At 36.2% G+C, this 20,324-nt stretch overlaps 1 protein-coding gene across 2 annotated transcripts in view; it reads left to right on the top strand.

Annotated features, from left to right (window-relative positions):
- The window catches only part of LOC126971337 (enhancer of polycomb homolog 1), a 105,965-nt gene that overhangs the window by 64,208 nt on the left and 21,433 nt on the right, over nucleotides 1–20,324 (top strand). For both annotated transcript variants that reach the window (XM_050817586.1, XM_050817587.1), the window contains exon 3: nucleotides 18,034–18,123. In XM_050817586.1, coding sequence (XP_050673543.1) covers nucleotides 18,034–18,123 — 90 coding nt within the window. The remainder of the gene's footprint in view (nucleotides 1–18,033; nucleotides 18,124–20,324) is intronic.

Below are 20,324 nucleotides of genomic sequence, written 5' to 3'. Positions count from 1 at the left end.
CCTTATTCATAATAGTCTGCTAACTTAAAGCATTGCTAATTCTCACTCTGTCTTCTTCTATTGACCTAAGTCAGAATGAGAAAAAACACTCCTTAGCGACTGTTTTAAGTTAGCGGACCATTGTGAATAAGGGGGTATATCTTTTTTTCTTTCGATCTTTCATATTACAATTGTGATTATTTATTATGTTATTTAATATGCTTTTACGCATTTTTGCCGTTTCTCTTTTGTTACCTTACTGTTTACATTCTACTTTCTCGGGATCTTTGATTTGCTGACGCAAGAAATATTTGTGCTAATTAAAATGGCAATTTCATTTCGCTAGTTCCCGGAGCTTTATACAATGTTCATTATTTTGTCATAGAAATGCGGAAAACGGCGAGAATAAAATAAGTAACGCGGGCTTGGTTTATACAAATTGAAAATTTAATTTGCTTGCTGTTTACTCTAATTCTACTACGACTTAGATACCCTCTATGAATGCAAGTAGAATTATTAATTCAATGAATACATGAATATCGCGCACGTGTTAAGGTATTTCTATAGCCTTAATGCACCTTAATAACATTCAATTATTTCTAGTGTGAGTCATGCTGCATTCGCGACTCACAATTACGATACAGCTGATTGAGACAGCTGACGGGTAGCCGGTGAACGATTATGTGCTTTATAATTGTAGCGTTTAGGATTGGAATCGGATGGCAGTGTTGAAAACATTAGCTTGTTGGAAATTTTGCAACGCGGGGCTGTCTGATGAGTTTTGTCTGAGGCAATTTGAGATTTAGAAAATATTGGTAACTTGTGTGGTAAAGGTTACTATAACATAAATGACTATCTTAATGATATCACAGCCTGGAAATAGAGCGACCGCCTTCAGGCTATTTGAATGAATTTGATAGTCTCGATATTTTATTTAAAAAAAGACCCCCTTAGTTCCTTCTCAAGTCTGAGGCATGCTTTTTCGAATGGTTGGGGTAGTTTTAGACGTTCGAAGTGGTTTGAAATCCTAGTTTGAATTAAAATTATTTGAATTCGATTTAGATTCAGAGGCCGGTTATAAGTTTTCACTTTATTCACATTCTAGACCGGATAGGGGATGCACATTACACTTCATCCCCTATCTGGACTAGAATGTACGCCAAGACTTTGATCCAATACTTCAAACAGATACTTTTTAATATGATTAATTATGATTGAGTTGTGTTATAAATTACACTTGAATAGTATGTAGTCTAGACTCTTTATATGTAAAATACTGCATGAACCGGTTCAAAAGCAATTTACATGCGTCGGGCGTAGTGGCACAGATAACTATAGTATTTATGCAACAGCTGTATAAAGAGGGTATAAAAACGCGAGTGGTGTGGGCTGCGCAGTTAGCTATAATCGATATCATGAATGGCTTAAAAAAATAAAGAATTAAAAAAAAACATCCATACAGCCAACGCGGGAAATGTAAAAATGACAGAATATCATATATCACCATTTTCGCAACTTATACTAACAAGATTTTTTTTTCTTAAGTTGACATTAAAATGATTAGTATAATGATTTAAACATGGAAATATTATAGTAAGTACGTATGTGTACTTCGTATTACCTAATATTTCTATGACCCTACCATACCTAACCTAGATTTAGTAGTCTGTGGCATCAAAACAACTGTGCTTTTTTAGGCAATAGAGTATAGAGTTTATCAAAGACTCAATAAATAATGTACTTATATTACGGAGCGTGGATGTATAAATGACAGAAAGTAGAGGAGTAGAAAAATAGGATAACCTACATAACAGTGGATAGCAGTGCCGGATTAACCATGAAGCAACAGTGGCATATGCTACGGGCCCCGCGCGTAAAGGGGCCCCGCATATTTAAGCCTTCTCAATATCTCTGCCTGACCGTAGTTTTTTGAGCGAATCCTCTTAAGATGTGGTATATTCAATTTACTTGATGCCACAAAAACGTAAAACTACAACTTTTCCCACAGACAATCCACGTTAGATACTTGGTAACCGACAAGTTCCAATACGGATCAAGGGCTCTTTGAAAAAGATTGCTAAGGGAAGCGCTTGCTCTATCCGGCACTGGTGGATAGTGATAATACGTAAAGATAACAGGAGCACGCGATGGCCGGGTGATACTGTTTATATTTTTCGAATGTTTATACGGTATCGGCATAATACCAACATTAATTTAGATTTTAGATCTTAGAAGAACTACATTGTGTGTAAATTGATGCCTTCAAAGTACTCAATATGTCTTTTAATGTATTTTTTATGATTTACTCATGTAACGTTGAACCGTTTAATTATTTATGTTGTACCACTTTGTATAGACTGTATTTAATATGATGATAAAATGATAAAGCTGTATTTATTGAACTAAAAGAGTGGTAATAAGTTTCTTGCCACTGTATACACATATGTATATAACTCATTTGTGTCGATATTTTTCACCTAAGTACCTACTTGACTTCACTTGAGTTTGCTTTTGATGAATGAATGCAAACAGTTGCTATGACTAAGAATGACTAAACATTAAAGGCTTCGTTGGTAACTTAAAAGTAGGTGCGAATAGTACTTATTTCGCTCCACAATCTGGTTATGGACCCAAGCACCTAGATCTGCAGTACTAATCACAAGTCTCGGGTAGGTACTGCTCGGTATTGCTTCCTTTGGCACCCCATTGACCCGGCACCCTTATATTAAAAAAAAATAGGAAACTTACAGCTGTAAAGATACACTAATGTTTGACATAAGTAATTATCGTGGTTAATAACGAAAGTACTTAATTAGTGCTTATAAATTCATTACATGCTATGGAAAATGAAAGATTGTATTGTATTGACAAATTTTTACAACTTTATAATCTTGAGAAAATGTGTCAAACACTTGCAACATGTTCTTGTAAGTAAATATATTCATTACATGTAATGATTATAATTACACAGGTCGTATCTCAACACAATAGCGACGCAGGAAATAATTACATTCCCACATGTTGTACGTACGGCGCGCTCTGTACGCCATATGCCTTGAAGTCTTACTTGGGTTTTACCTCGTAGGCCGAGAGCGGGCGTATTTCTTGCGTACCTACTGGAGTATCTATATATATATATATACGTGATGCGAAGACTATCTATTTCTTTTTATCTACATTGCGTTCACGGAGGAGTGTGATCGTTAGCGTAACGGCATGGTAAGTTTACGTGGTGAAGAAGTCCAGAACGCTAAAACGAATAACATCATTATACCTACTAAATAATTATTATACATGGCGGCTGTACTGCAAGCAAAAAATCAATAGTAAATTCTAACATAAAATCTTTAGGTCAATCGAAGAGCGGAACTGTAGGCAAAAGCTAGTTTTTTTTGTAAGTTTACTGCTTTAATTACAAGTCCAGGCTTTATATGTCTGCGTATCGAGTAACGAGTTTATTAAAACTCCGATAAATCAACGTGAGGTGTGAATTGCACGGTTTTTTTTGCTTGTGGTTAAAATAAAAGCAGTTAGAGTTAGGAAGCATTCTAAACCACAGAATAAAGGGGAGTAGTATAGAAGTTTTTCCTAGTACATTACAACAAATTTGAAAGGAACAGGTACTTTAACTACCCGTTACAAGATTAATTTTACACCGCACTCGGTTGACACTTCATAGATACAGGAGTCATAAATACATTGATAAATATATTGTTGTACATTACGATCTACTCGAACTTATTTGGTTTTCACGCTACTTGCCTATTTACTTCTGGATGTAACCAATCTGACAAGGCGAAAAGCCCACCCACCTTACAACTCTAAAGATGATAGAAAAAAGAAGAAAAGTCTTTGTAAAGCATCTCATCTTACCAATATGCCTCTAATGATGGGCGAGAATTTTCAGATACCGCATTAGGAAAATAGATCTTATATAAACCTACACAGATATGTTATTGAAATATTCGCCTGAACAATGTGCTCATTGTAGTACCCTGCGCCCGCTCACCTCTGTTGGTCGACCGAATTGTCTGCATTGCAAATATATAAGTATTGGGTCTATAACCTTATTCCTGAATTCCTAGACGTAGAGACCTATCATCCATTTATTTCATATATGGAAAGTTTCATTGCGCGCAAGTGTACGGAACCGATGTACAGCTCTTGTGATACTTAGAGGAGCTGATCAGTGAATGTCAGTAGTACTTTTCCGTCTGGGTCTCTCAGTTGGTGATCTTCTTGTATATATCTCGAAGGAAGGGGCCATAGCGGTGAGTCTGGACATAGTGAAAGCCTTAGATCGAGTGTGGCTTAAAGCGCTTATAGCGAAGCTGCAGTCGTAATCGGCTTCCCAAGAGGTATATGCAAATGGGCCACTAGCTTTTTGGCTTTGAGCATTAAGAGCTGCTCGAATTGTCGGTGATACAGTGCTCTGTGAACGGCTAGATCACTTGGCGTTGTGTAAAGATGCTTCGCTCGATGTCTTCCACTGCATTTATCACGGAGAGTGTTCCAAAGAGCTGTTTGACTTGATTCCAGCCGCCGTATTTGACCTTCGTACAACACGCCACAAAGTTAACATATCATCCCCACTATCTAGATTTGAGGTCGTTCGCATACAGTACGGTATTCAAATAACTTTCTTCCACGTGCAACTAAACTGTGGAATCAGCTTCCTTGTGGTATTCCGCGGACAATACGACATGGGTAACTTTTAAAAGAGTGCGTATTAATTGATACCTCCTGCCTGTTAACAAAGCAGTGCCGCTCAGGATTCTTGAAAATATTCAGCCTCATTTTCCCAGTAATCTCACTAGCTACAGCGCCCTTCAGGCCGAAACAATGCTTACACATTTCTGTCTCACGGCAGATAAAGGCGCCGTTGTGCTATCCATAATCTACCAGGCATCCTGTGCAAAGGAGCCTCAATTTGGTAATGTCACTAAATAATGACACTGTCCATGTCTCATCCACGACAATTCAAGTAGCTTTAGCTGGCTACCTAGCTACCATTTGTTTCTACAATAAATTCTTATACGTCTAGTCGTGTCCGGACATCTGTATACATAATGTATATCACGTTATTACGACGACAAAAACTTCCAAGTAAGTTTCCTGTGGAGTCAATCACATAAATGTGATGGAGGACTGAATTCAATACATTTATCAGTGAGTTGTTTACACATGACATGAATTCAGCAAATACTTTTCAGCATAAAGTTGAGTCTGAATATCATATTTGTGGCAAGACTCTATAAATATAAGCTTGGCGCTCTTTGAGTTTTCTCATTTATTTATTTATTATTATGATACACTATTGATCTTACACTAAACATTAAATAATTATCCATAAGTTACAGTTCTATTAAAGTGTATACAGCATTCACAAAACAAAAACAACAATATAAGCCTGGACCATCTATTTTATCTAAAGAAGTCGATAGTGTTTTTGTTTTTATGTTAATATGGATTCTCAATCTCCATTTTGTAAAACGAATTACTGCTCCAACAGATTCCTGGTCAAATCTTGCGCAGTATAATTTGTAATCATATATTTATTTAATTTTTATAATTAGTTGTTTAAATAGAACTATTCAGGTTATTATTACCAGCACACTAATTTCACCGTCAAACATAATGCAAAATTTTACGCAAATCGCGTTAATATCTGGTTTATCAAAAATAAGTTTCGCAAGATACTTTTGAACTGATACGACCTATAAACCTTCGAGCTTAAGGCGACACTAAATGCCAGCGACCTTGAGCGATATGAGTACACGGCTTCCGGCCCGCCATCTATGTAAGAAAGCCAATATTTTCAAAATTCTTGCGTGAAAAATAGTGTATATGCTTACAATCCTCGTTATTAATTACTAATCTGAATAAATATACCTACACAAAAAAGTAAAGCTATAAGAATAACTTTTCTGAGAGTTGTACTAAAAAAATGCGCCATGCCATGCCAAAAAACTTGTTTAACTGCCAGGAAAAGTGGTAGTTCAAATAGGCTCTGGAGTGAAAACTATAACCAATAGCAGGAAATAGATACCTACATTTAATAATTTAAATAATCGACATACAAGCCCCTATTGGGGAATGTATTAGTACTAATGTACAAAAATATAACAATGAAGATTTTTCTTCAATTAATTTAAATTAAGTTATTTGACAAGGGAGGACAACTCTTGCAATATCATACAAAATAGGCAACATTCACCAAATATAAATGTTACTGCTATAGATAATCATAATATAAAGCTCATAAATATTGTTCACCAGAATATACAAGGTATCTCAAGTAAGGAATTAGAAATTGAACTGTTTTTGAGCTGCTGTAATATAGATATATTATGTATTACAGAACATTGGCGTAAGAGTCATCAGCTCCAGTTTAGTTTTAGAGAACATAAAGTAGTCAGTTCGTTTTGTAGAAGTAGGGCAATACATGGAGGTTCCCTAATTATTATTAATAATAGATTAAAATGTAAAAATAGAAGAGATATTGTTAATCTCTCTATAGAACAACTAATTGAGATAGCTTGTATAGAACTAGAGCAATTTATTATTGTAAGTGTATACCGCCCCCCCACTGCATCATATGAACAATTCCAACATAGAATGGAGGAGGTACTATCAAAATTTAGCAAAACTAGCAAGTCAATTATAGTGTGTGGAGATTTTAATATAAACTTGCTTGAACCTTCGGCCAATTGTACTAGCCTTAAAAATTTATTTCAAAGTTTTAATTTGTTCAATGTATTTTGGGAACCTACTAGAATCACTTCTACAACAGCAACCTGTTTAGATAATATTTTTACAGATGTTACTATTACTAGTAAACTCATAATTAATAATCTTCAGTCCGACCATAGTGGGCAACTTATAAAAGTAAATACAAGATTGGACAATGTCAGACCAAAAAAGGTGACGATTATACCAGTTACGGGTAGCCGTCTTGAGAGGTTTAGAAATAATTTGGTAAATACGATACCATTTTTACACTGTGGTGAAACTGCTAATTTTCACTATAACTTAGTCTTCAATTCCTTCTGTGAGGAATTTGACAGGATTTTTACTCCAGTAACGGTGACAGTAAACAACAAACATAGTTTTAATGATTGGGCAACAATGGCTATCCACAAAAGTCGTAAACGCTTATATGACCTTTATTATGAGAAACATTACAATAATAGTGAAGAATTTAAAATATATGTAAAAAAATACTCCAAGCTTTTTAAAATAGTTTGTCATGAAGCGAAAACACGTTTCATTGCAGATAAAATTAAAAACAGTAATAATAAAGTAAAAGCGACTTGGAGTGTAATTAACAATGAAACTGGTAGATCGAATTGCCGTAACACCTCTATCTGTTTAAATATTAATAATCGCGTTATAAATTCGGAAATAGAAATTGCAAATGAATTTGATAAATACTTCTCCGAAATCCCGATTGTCACGACCAAATACCTTAACGCTTCGCCAAAAGCAGCATATGATATGCTTAAATTACACGTACCAGTATCTTCTACTGACTTGAAATTTAAGTATGTTACAGGTAGCGATATAATAAAAATCTTCAAATTAATTAACCTAAAAAATACAAAAGACCTATGGGGCCATTCGACTAATATTGTTAAATACATACTTGACATTATAGCACCTGAATTAGCAATAATATTTAATGAATGCATAGATGAGGGTGTGTTCCCTGACCTCATGAAATACAGCAAAGTTATACCTTTGTTTAAATCGGGCAGTTCTTTTGACCCTGCTAATTTGACTGCGTCCACCATGAAACTTTACTCCTAAAACTAAAGCATTATGGAGTGAAAAATAGAGCCCTAAATCTGTTAAAATCATATTTAAGCGAAAGAGTTCAGATAGTCGATGTAAATGGCAAACGGTCTTCGGGTAAACCTGTGCGAATAGGTGTTCCACAGGGTTCTATTCTCGGTCCTTTCTTGTTTCTTATATATATTAACGATCTACCGTTTGTGGTAGATGATAGCCATGAGATTGTATTGTTTGCTGATGATACTTCACTTATTTTTAAAGTGAAGCGACGTGCGGATATTGATGACGAGGTAAGCAATGCACTCTCAAAGATAGTGCGTTGGTTTGAGACGAATAATCTGCACTTAAACAGTAAAAAAACAAAGTGTTTACGGTTCATTACACCAAACACAGCGGAGGTACAAACCAACGTACTTATAAATGACCAGAGATTGGAACTTGTGGACACTACGGTCTTCCTGGGTATCACGTTAGATAAAAAGCTTCAGTGGGGTCCACATATTACCCATCTAGCAGATAGACTCAGCTCTGCGGCATATGCAGTTAGAAAGATTAGAGAGTACACGAATGTTGCGACCGCTAGATTAGTGTACTTTAGTTATTTTCACAGCATCATGACGTACGGTATATTACTATGGGGTCATGCTGCTGACATTGATATAGTGTTTGCTCTGCAAAAGAGAGCTGTTCGTGCTATATATCAGCTTGGTTATAGACAGTCTCTCAAAGAAAAATTTAAAGAAATAAATATTATGACTGTTTATTGTCAGTACATTTATGAAAATTTAATATATGTTCACAAAAATCGTCACCTTTTTGCTCTTAATAGTGATTTTCATTATTATAACACTAGAAATAAGGGATTGCTTGTAACTAATTCTAGTAGGCTTCATAAGATACATAATAGCTTTAAGGGTAAATGTATACACTTCTACAATAAAGTCCCAGCCACTGTTCAGGCATTGTCTATAAATAAATTTAAATGTTTTATAAAAAAATGGCTCTGTCGTAAATCCTATTACTCCACTGCTGAATATCTAAATGATCGGACAGCCTGGGACTAGATTGTGATTATTTTATAGCAACTGTACAATATTGTATATTTTTATTGAAAAGAGCGCAAAAAAAAAGAATGCTGGGAGAGTTTCTTGCGCCGCTTCTTCTCTCTCAGAGCGCCATTTGTTTCCGAAGCGGTAGTAGTATCTAGTAGTATAAGAAATGACATCAAAAAGAATTCTAAAGGAATCAATTTTGAGAAAATAAATGCCTTTTATGCCTTTACAAATAAGACTTAGGTATACGTGTAACAGGATTAAATAGTGTTCATAGCTCTAAATGCTATATTTTGACCAAAAAACTTGTCTAAAAACACCTTGTTTGCATGTTTTCTGCTTACTCTTCGCCTTAAACATACAGTTCCCATTTGAAAATCAATTGCATCGGCATACAGTTCCCATTTGAAAGGCAATTGCATCGGCATCTTCCTTTCCATAAGGTATGCCTCTTGCCCATTTGCCTCCTCTTATATAAAAGAAAAGAAGAATCTTGAATATGAATAAAACTAGTCGTAGCTAACAATATAAATAAATGTCACTGCGATGAGTTTCTTGCGAAACGGAAACGAATGTCGGAAAGTAATCGTTTACTAATTATAAACTTTACATTTGGAATGTTGGTTGGAGTTGTGTCTCGCTCCGCAAACATTTTGTAGGTTCTTTTTACGACAGGCAGATCACTTTATAAAGTACCTACTCACCGCTGTTCATGCTGTGTGCTACACAAGAGAAGTTAACATAGACTTCTCTGCAGTTTCCATCGTGGAAAATGCGTTTTAATTATGATTTTGAAGTGAAACTTCTTTGCGCACATGGGGGTAAATGTTTTACGGATGAAACGCAATAAAGTGACAGGAAAATGTGGGACGCTTTTGTCCATGAAGAGGGAGAGAGTGACTGAGAGAGAGTGAGAAAGGGCTAACATAGCTTGAAACACATAGCGTCGCTAGTAAGTAGAACATCTTCCCTACTCGCGTTGTATCGCGCAGGTTTAGCGCACGGCCGCTAGGAAGTAGAACATCTTCCCTACTCGCCTTGTATCGCGCAGGTTTAGCGCACGGCTGCGAGTAAGTTGGATAAATATTTAATAACTTCTAATTGACAAAAAACATTAGATTTAGAGAACAGATTAGTAAACAAGATTTGTAAAATTAGTTTGCCAAAGAGGTTTCACTTCTGACATGTGTACTTTGTATGCACGCAATTTTTTATAACTATTAGAGATGACAAGGGGCTTGCCTCATGCCGCCCGGCTGGGCATTAGCAATAGTCAAGGGGGCGATGGCTGGATGATCCTGTTATCAAACCTTTGCTTCATGTTTTACAAATTAAAAGTATTTAATATATTTCTATATCACTACATACTAAAAAATAAAGTCGCTTCCCGCACTCTGTGCCCTATATGATGTATGCTTAGATCTTTAGAACTACGCTATGGAATAAAGTGGAAGGTTTTTTTATGTATAAAACAAGCATAATATACACTCAGCGGCACAATTAACCGCCCACCCTTTTAAAGTGGCAAATTTTGATCTTATCGCAGTTGTATGTTATTGGGCATAAATAAGTCAAGTGTGAAAGAAATGTAGCGACGAAAAAATTACAAACTACCCACTTAACTTTGTTTTTTTTTACGCATAAGTTGTGAATAGGATAAATATCGAACTTCGTCTCATTATCGTTATCGTTGCAATACTGCTTACATTGCTTCAGTGGCATTAAAAGTAAACAATTTGAGTTTTTTTTTTTGGTTTCATAACTTAAAGCTAGTGTTTGGACATCACAAACATGCCATTTGAGGCTAATTCAGTGGCGAGAGCCGTCCCTCTCATCGACGAAGGGTTTAGTAAGCGTTACGTGGCGCGGAAGCTTGGTGTCGCACGTACCACGTTAAGGGATGCAGTGCAACGGTTTCGGGAAACTGGCTCTTATGAGCGAAGACCAGGACAGGGCCGAAAAAGATGCAACTCCTTGGAGCTTTTCGACCATCTCGAGTGCCACAATTGCTCGTAGGCCACCGGAGAGAAAGATTTCGTTTTTCCCGAGAGCACGCCGAATGGAATATGGAACAATGGAAGAATGTTATGTTTACTGACGAGACAAGAATATGCTTGCACGGTCCTGACGGTCGCCAGCGTGTATACATACGCAAGAATGAAAGGTTTGCACCATGTATTGTTGTGGAAACAGTAGGTTACCAAGGTGGCTCTATCATGATATGGGGCGGCATTACTTACGAAGCACGCACCGAATTGGTTATCTTCGAAAGAGGTGGAATAAATGCTCAGAGGTATGTAACAGAAGTGTTGGAACCTCATGTCATGCCATTTGCTCTATTTATTGGCGAAGATTTTTTATTAATGCAGGACAACGCTCGCCCCCACGTTGCTAGAGTTGTTACCGCGTACCTGGATACCGTCGGCATTCGAAAATTAACATGGCCATCCCGGAGCCCAGATTTAAATCCTATTGAACACATATGGGACAATTTAAAAAGACGTGTTCGAAGCCGCATACCAGCTCCAACCACCATAGATGAATTAAAACAATCCGTGATTGAGGAGTGGCAGAACATTCCACAACAACAGATCAAAGATGTCATCGACAGCATGCCAAACCGTTTGATGGAAGTCATGAGCGCTAGAGGTGGAAATACGCACTATTAGAATTCATTTATTCAGCAGATTTATTATTTTAAAGCCATTTCATCACATTTGTTAATTTACGGTCAAAGTGTTTTTCAGACTTTTTTATAAATAAACGTTATAATTAAAAACAATATTATCTTTCATTTTACTTCAATATACCTACGTTATAAAATAACATTCACAAGTAAGGCCACAATTTTTTTTAAACCAAAATCGTAAAAAATCAAGGTGGGCGGTTAATTGTGCCTTTGAGTGTAGTTGAGAAACACTGATAACTTTAGTGGTTTCGTTGAATGTGATGTCGTCAACATACACATTTTTTTACGCTTACATTGCAAATGCTGGCTGAACCCTACGAGAACGATCATAATAATGTACTATACAGTATTGTACAATCGTCCGGCATGGTATATTTTGAACAGCCTTTGATAGTTGAGACTTTGATGATAGGATTTAAATTATTGAAGTGAAACTTTTACTAGAATAAAATAAATACAAGATAACACATGTTCATGTCTTCTGATAACCTGATCTTAATACTTAAGTACCTACTATATTACTGTACATTACAATTAGATACTATTTACGGTTCCCGATGCGATGGACATTTGTCCAGTATTTAAAATTGGCACAGTTCAAGTATTCGTAGAGGGTAGGTACTTATGAATTATGATAATATTACTCGATTAGCGAACGCGTAACCAAAAGGAGGCAATCCTGGATCGAAATATCGCAAAAAAGTCGCGGACGCACACATGCTTGAAGCACTATTGTACCTTAGCAATTTCATTATTATACTATACCTATGCATCATTAAACTGCACCATTCCACCTTCGCACGACACGCCACAAATTAGGATATCATCCCCACCATCTGGATGTGTGGCGGTCCTCCACTGTGCGGTTTTCAAGGAGCTTTCTTCCTCGTACTACTAAGCTGTGGAATGAGCTTCCTTGTGCGGTGTTTCCGGGACGATACGACATGGGTACCTTCAAAAAAAGCGCGTACACCTTCCTTAAAGGCCGGCAACGCTCTTGTGATTCCTCTGGTGTTGCAAGAGAATGAGGGCGGCGGTGATCACTTAACACCAGGTGACCCGTACGCTCGTTTGTCCTCCTATTCCATAAAAAGAACCCTAGTCGTGCTATGTTATGTATCTAGTACCTAACTTCTCCGGTTAATTCAAAAAGGCGTAATAGCTTTGGTCAAATGTTGTACTGTGAGTAAAGGGACCTCATTAGCTGAATGCTTTTGCCGAGCTCGTTGGCCGAACGGTAAGCCACTTTGAACTGCTCTAATTAAATCTGAAGTATCACATTATGTGAGCTATATTTAAATAATTTAAGATAGAATAAAAATATTAATTCCCAAGTTACATCTTTATTACATTTTGCTGCTTGCTTGCAGCTGCCCGGACAGAATTCGTTCTGTTAAAAGTTATTACTACAAATTAAATAAATATAATGTTATTTCCGAGTTATTTGTAATTTCCTGTAATATCTTCGAAAATATTCATTTAATTGACATGCTGTAAAGGGCCATATCGATCTATATTAAATTAACAATGTATTTGAGGTACTTTATTGGATAAAGATTAATGCTGTATTGCTTAAAATAGCTTTGTATACAAAGCCATTATTTCTCGTAAAAAGTTAAGGATAAAAAATGGTTATTGTAGGTTATCACTAAGAGATGAGACATATACCTTTGCAGACTTTTTTGTAGACCTTTTTAAGGTGTACAAAACTGTAGTTTTTATGTCTGTCATTATTTTGATCGGTCTCGTAGGGTTCAGCCAGAGTTTGCAATGTAAGCGCAGTAAAATGTTTTTATTGGCGACATTACATTAGAAAGAAAAATAATTTAATGAGAAAAGTAAGTTTTTGACATTCATAAGTGTCATTTCCGTGATCTACATGAATAAAGTGATTTTGATTTGAAAACCCTTAAATTATCAGTGTTTCTATACTATATTATGCATATATATACATATAAACTTTCCTCTTGAATCACTATCTATTAAAGAAAACTGCAATAAAATCCATTCCGTAGTTTTAAAGATCTAAGCTTAACTAACGATTCATATATTATATGCAATACCTTACAAACAAATTTTGTATAATTTAATACTTTATTGATTGAAAAGAGTGGCCGTTGAGTTCTATTGTACGTTCTTCTCACGAGCTCTACTTTTTCGATCATTCGTAGATTCAGTGATTAAAAATAAATATATATAGTCACGATTCAAAAGCGCTTATGTTAACTCAAATTGGATAAAATTTATTTGACTTTGACGTCAGTCACAAACGTATCGTCCATCGTAGTAGTTGTAACATTATAAATAAAGCATGATCAATAACCCGAGATAGACATTCTCGATGTAACCATATCGGTGTGGGACCAGTGACGACCAAGCCGCAGCCGTGTTTTTGTGTCCATCTCGCAGCCTCGGACCGGTCTACGATTAGTCACGACATTCTAGTATGACTCAAGAATCAAGAGTGATTACTTACATCACTTAAGCTAATTGCAAAATTCATAATATAAGTTCTACACGGCCACATTATCTCTGGACCTCGCTTGAACGTGAAGCCCCCTACCGTTCCCCTTTCACCCCCTAGCGTTCGTCCTGTTGTGTGAGTACCGTTTGCAGTTTCATTACCGTTAGGTACATGTCGTGATATTTCATGCTAACTCTGCTTTAATCTTCAAGTTTTCATTGTTACGTTTTTAATTTTGTTGTATCGCTGTAATAGTACAGCCAGAAAAAAAATAACTTTTTTTTACTCAACACAGATTCTTTCAGATGATTAGACAATAATAATAATAATCAGCTTCAATAAAACACAACATCTTTACATTAATCTTATTAATAATAATATTCTAGTGATGCTTGTTTTGCACGCCGTGACAAAGCGACAATGTGACGTCATCGATGTAACACGTTACAGGTGTAAGATCGGTTGACATTCGGCAGGTGTACACAAACCAAGAATATATCTTAGATAAATGCGAATCTAAGCTCAACCAATTATAGTACAGTTTTATAAAATCCGCCAGCCAATAGAATCAACTTGGTTTTTGTTTATTAATAGGCTAACTATATAATATTACTTTACGGCTTGTGAGCACTTCTGCATATTCGGGGCCTTGCCCATACCTCCCTACGCTATTGCAAACGGGTCAATATTGTACTTCAAAAGGAAAACCTCATTTCGAGAAATCGTCACGTTATTTGCAACATTATTTCGATACGGTACATCTATTAATACATTATCGTAAAGCATATTAGCCGTATCGTTGAGTTTGATAAAATATATCGTGAACTTTTGATTTTTAATTATTTAACAAACTTAGTATATCCAATTCATTTATGACGTGATAAGTTAATAATTATACTTTGCGTTAAATTCGCAAAAAGGTTTTAAGTAAAAAATTCTTAAGTATATTCAAGACCAGAGATAAAAACCATCTAAATATTACCTTATAAACGCACAAACATTTCGCGCTCTCCGCGTGAGATATTCGAAAACACCGTTATTAGAGATACGATCACTTTGTTATCTGTCGGTCAAGAACTCAAGACTTAATCGCGGGAACTGTCAAAAATCAATATTTATAGGGTCCTTATCCTTTGACCTAGAACTATGAAAGTTGGTAAGTAATACCGTCTTATACTAGGAACAAGTATAGGGAAAGGTATGACAACTATAAGTACATTTGTAATTAAATCATTAAAAACAGACTATGCAAGCAACTTGCACTGTGAGATTCTTGATTTTTTGGTTTTTCGGTCATTTCGCACACCAATAACACTTATAACAGCCTAGCACTTATAACAGCCTCTATTACCTTCGTTTTTAGATACTAGCTGACCCAGCAAACGCTGTATTGCCGATATTAAAATTGCGATACAAAAGTAACTGTTGATCGTAGATGGGTAAAAATTTGAAGTTGTATGTATTTTTTAATGCTGACTCATAATCAAACAAATTTGAAAAAAATGTCAAAAAAATTAAATAAAAATCGTGTGGACCACCCATTTAGGGGGATGAAAAATAGATGTTGTCCGATTCTCAGACCTACCCAATATGCACCCAAATTTCATGAGAATCGGTCAAGCCGTTTCGGAGGCGTTTAAAGTTTAACACCATGACACGAGAATTTTATATATTAGATGTATGGCCGCGAGGGATGGAAATGTTTCGTTGATAACGTGTGGAACAATTGTTCAGGGACTACAGTATTGTTGGATTATGTTACTTTGTGGTATTTTGATAAATAAATAAATAGTTAACGCACGTTCACCACTAACCAACAAGCCCAAGAGTTGATGCTCAGCTGATAATTAATAGCTCCATATTAAATATATCTACAGAAGATAGTCATTAATTATATCATTTGTAAATCAATTTGGATTCTGTTTCATAGTTACTTCAGTTCTTAATAACTATCTACTTCAAATATATAAATAGGCTAAGGGCTATCTCTACGTATTGCATAGGGTAAATTAAAAAAAATCCAAAAGCATTACGTCTATACACTTAGCGCCATCTATGTTTTCCGCGTGGAACTAGTGGTCTGTGCACTTTTAGACGTAACCACCAACCAGTAGGTGTAGGCAGCCTTGAATGAAATCCCTTCAGTTCTTAGAATGAAGCTAGACGATAGAGCATAAACGATACAAGTGCTGCTTATTAGCAATTAAAATTCTATTGTTTTTCTACAGAAATCTCAATAAAGGCAGATGCTGGGCAGTGTATGTTCTAACTTCTATGTTGTACAATAGAGGTGCCTCTTTCCACCGCCGAACAGTAGTGTGAAAGCATTACTGTTTGCACTGCACTACAAAGTTACACACAAATCGCGAGTGTAAGACGTAGAATGTCCCGCACACTAAAGTAATAAACCTGGCCTGTTGTCATCGGTTGTCTAGCAGCAAGAAGCTATCTAGACGTATAAATTATCTATGAAAAAACATTCATGCTCTCGTCACTTTATAGAGGTTGCATGTAAAGTTGTGTAGGTGGTAAAAGTTGTTCACAGTTTAACTTACTTGTAATTCAACAACAAATGTCAAATAACAATGTAGGCAGATAATGTTACTGCCTTACTTGTGGTATCAGACCTTGTTTCTGGACATTTGAAGAGTATCCGAATAGAATAAAAGGAAATCGCAGTGCACTCTGACTTTTCGCTTATAGGTAACCATGGAACATAGATTGGTTGCCTGCAGGACAGGTGATGAATAGTGTAGGCTCCAACTGTTCTGTTAAATGCGATAAAGTTATACGGCCTAATTTTTGCGAATGCCAAGCAGCCTTGCAAATAAATACGTGAAACGATAAACGTCCGAGTAAACCAATTATAAGCAAAACGTCTGTTCGTAAACATTTTGCATATTCTTGGTTTATTATCAGATATAACTTCATACCAAGTTCATTCGTAAGGTCGTTTGTATCTAATAGAATAGAAAGCAGTCTGCGCCCACCCGTTTAATGGATATCGTATCAAATACATTATTAAAAGTCGTAAACGGTAAGTTTGAGATAGAACTTTACAGGAAATAAAAGATGTGAAATTTTATTTGTAAAACAATTGTTTCACTAACTTTTACTCTAAAATGCATAGTTTCCGAGATATTGGCCAAAAACTTTATGAGCTAGGTGGAGCTCTGGCAGCATTTTGTGATTTTATGCTTAGAAAATGACCCTAAATCTAAAAAAAAATGGATAGGAAATTCAGTGCCAGTTGAGTTTTCCTTGCTGGCCGTACTTCCTAGAACTGTCATTCCAGCCAGGTTCCGAGTTAAGTTGACGGACTTATAATAGGACATTGGTGAAGTAGATGAGGTACGTCTTACGACGGCAGCAAGGAACGGACCAGAGTCGACCGGACTAGTACCGCCACCACCCTTGTGATGAAAAAAGTTGATAAAAGAAAATTATCAAAGGCAAAGGTGGTAATTCCGAATATTTATTTATTATTGATAACCTGCAATACATCAATCATATATCACTGCATATTAAATAACAAAGTTCTCCTGCGCGTCTGTCTGTTTGTCTGTTCCCGATAAACTCGAAAACTACTGCACTGATTTTCATGCTGTTTCCATGAACGGATGTTGTGGTACTAGGAAAGATTTAGTATATAATTTGTTGAGTGTTTGTATTCATTTTTGTATACATTAAACACAAATAAAGTCTTTTGTGGAACGGAATTTTAAGATTTGTGGAGAATATCAAAATTATACGCTTAAATGTGCAGAGTGAAGACTCAGTGTTTATTTGCACTTTGGACTCCGTTCAACTTTGCTCATTGCTAGCGTTTTTTGTGTTCGAAAATATATAACTTTACAAACTGGTCATGTTGCATACTTAGAACATAAAAAAATAAAATAAAACATATTTTTGCAAAAGCGTCTTAATTCTTTATTGATTTATCTACACTCCTCTCGGATTTATATAAAACAAGATGAGTGCATTACAGTGTTAACCAATAATTTTTGTTATACTATATTATTAAGTAAATTAAATTAGGTTTACTTTATTTGCAGCGCTATGGGAGGAGCAAGAGACGCCGGAGTACGACATGGACTCGGAAGATGAACGGTGGCTCAAGCAACAGCGGCTCCCCGAGCTGACAGGTGAGGCTGCTCCTAGGCTAGCAGGTGTAGGCTAGCTGTGCCGGTGGGGCGACCTCAGCAGAGGAGGTAGGTGGAAGTGGGGGACGCGTGGCTGAGTCGGTTCCTGGTAGCTGCAAGAAGCCCACGTATAACCCAAAACAGTTCAGCTGCATCAGTTGTGCAACGTAGAGCTGCTTAGTCTCGGTGATCCAGGGAGGTCATCACTAATTCTACACCCCTTTTAAAGTTCACCTCATGGCCACGGCAGTGAGCTGCGTATTCGTGTGGACACGATCATTGTCCTTGACGGCTCGCTACCTCTAGCACTGCCCAAAAAGGCAGAACGTCTTTAAATACATACAGCTATCGCTCACTACGAGCTGGAGCACTCAGCTTGGACGTAGGCAATGTCAATCGTGTGTAGTTATCCAAATTGTTACTATATTAGAATAGACCTAAACGAAATAATTTCGGCTTCTTGACAGCGATAACTTTAAAAAAAAGAAAAGTATATTTAGAAGTAATCATTGTAACTGCCATCAATCGCGGGCAAATTTTTATATTTATATATAAAATTGACGAACTAGATCTGATGGATATGCGATACACCCTGCCCAATGCAGTGCCAAACCATCATTCCAGACACTACGATTGCGCTCGTCACTTTGAGATTCTAAATTGTAAAATCTCATTAGACCAGCGGCGCCCTTAAAACCGAAACACAAATAATTTTTTCCCTCTTCTGCTTAACGGCAGAAAATAGCGCCCATTGTACCGATCTTACTGGCAGCCTGTGCAATGAAGCCTCTCACTGCTTATCCTACGTACAAGTGTTCAGCGCGGAATGGTCCTGACGTCGATCTAGCTACAGCAGTGCTTAGGAATTAGGAGTGGTATGAGTGAGTTGGTGCATTTCGTCACTTATTTCACGGAGATGTTTCATTGAGCTGCTTGATTTGATTTCTGCTACCGATTTCCAGATACACACAACGTTCAAAGCATTGGTAAAGCTTCATACATTTACGGTATATAATTTATAAAATGAATTAATGTACTGGGCACTACTTCTATTAAAAAATGAATTTTTGGCATATTTAGTTCTAGTTGCAGGAATAAATTATAAAGTGGCTTTTTGTCTTTTACCATTTCGTGAACATTTGAAATTTAATTTTGATAGTAAGTAAGGCAAGTCGATTTAATTATTCAAGATCTTATATAAAAGAGCTTGATCTCCATCAGCACGTCGGTCGGGAGCAGGCATATGTATAGATAAAAATTCTTTGTTTATGGAAAAAATTTGCTTTAAAATGCTAAAAAAATAAGTTTTTTAATGAACCGGTCATTTGTACGTTCGCGTCTACCAATATGACTCTTATACTGAGGATTCCAAACAGAAGGAGCATACTCTAATATAGCCCTAACAAATGCGTTATACAACATTATGAGCATTGTCGAATGCTTAGACTCCGTGGATAACCTCAGAATAAAATAATAAAACAGCATACGCTTTATTAGCTATATAAAGAATACAGGTCATCATAGAGTAATTGAGAGTCAATTATAACTCCAAGATCTTTAACTATACTAACTCTGGATATTATTTCGTTATTTAATTTGTAAGAGTTATTAATAGCTAAACGTTTTCAAGTATGTAATATTGCAATTTTTAATGTTCAAGGAAAAAGAATTTTCGTAACTAAGTCGACTAAAATCGTCCCGGAAGTATTTATTATCACCGGCTTATAATATAAACTTGGAGTACTTGAACTAGGTGAATATCATTTAGGTATGTACATTAAATAATAAAGGACCTAAATGGGATCCTTGGGGTATCCCGGATCGAACTGGAATAAAAGAGGAGCAGTAACCCTTTATGGTTACTGCTTTGCTACGCTTACTAAGGTATGACTCAATACAACGCAGGAGGTCGTCGTATGGTGTATACGAGAGAGAGAATTCATCTTAGTTTTTTTGAGAAAGATGAAGTGAGATAATTTATCAAAAGCCTTAGAAAATTCTGTGTACACGGCGTCCCCCTGATTAATACCCATTGTACATTGCGCATATAACAAATTCATTAAATTAGCAATGTTTAGTTTCCGTACATTTTCTGTAAATAATTCCGTGCTGTTGTTCAATAAGTACCTATAGGTTTAATAACGAGTAATATAATATCATAAACCATCTCTTCAAACATCTTCGGAATACAACATAGTTTTGAA

The sequence above is a fragment of the Leptidea sinapis genome, chromosome 23 (assembly GCF_905404315.1).
Source record: "Leptidea sinapis chromosome 23, ilLepSina1.1, whole genome shotgun sequence".
NCBI classification, from domain to species: domain Eukaryota; kingdom Metazoa; phylum Arthropoda; class Insecta; order Lepidoptera; family Pieridae; genus Leptidea; species Leptidea sinapis.
Note: the sequence above shows the minus strand (reverse complement) of the source record. Positions and strands in the feature narration are given on the sequence as shown.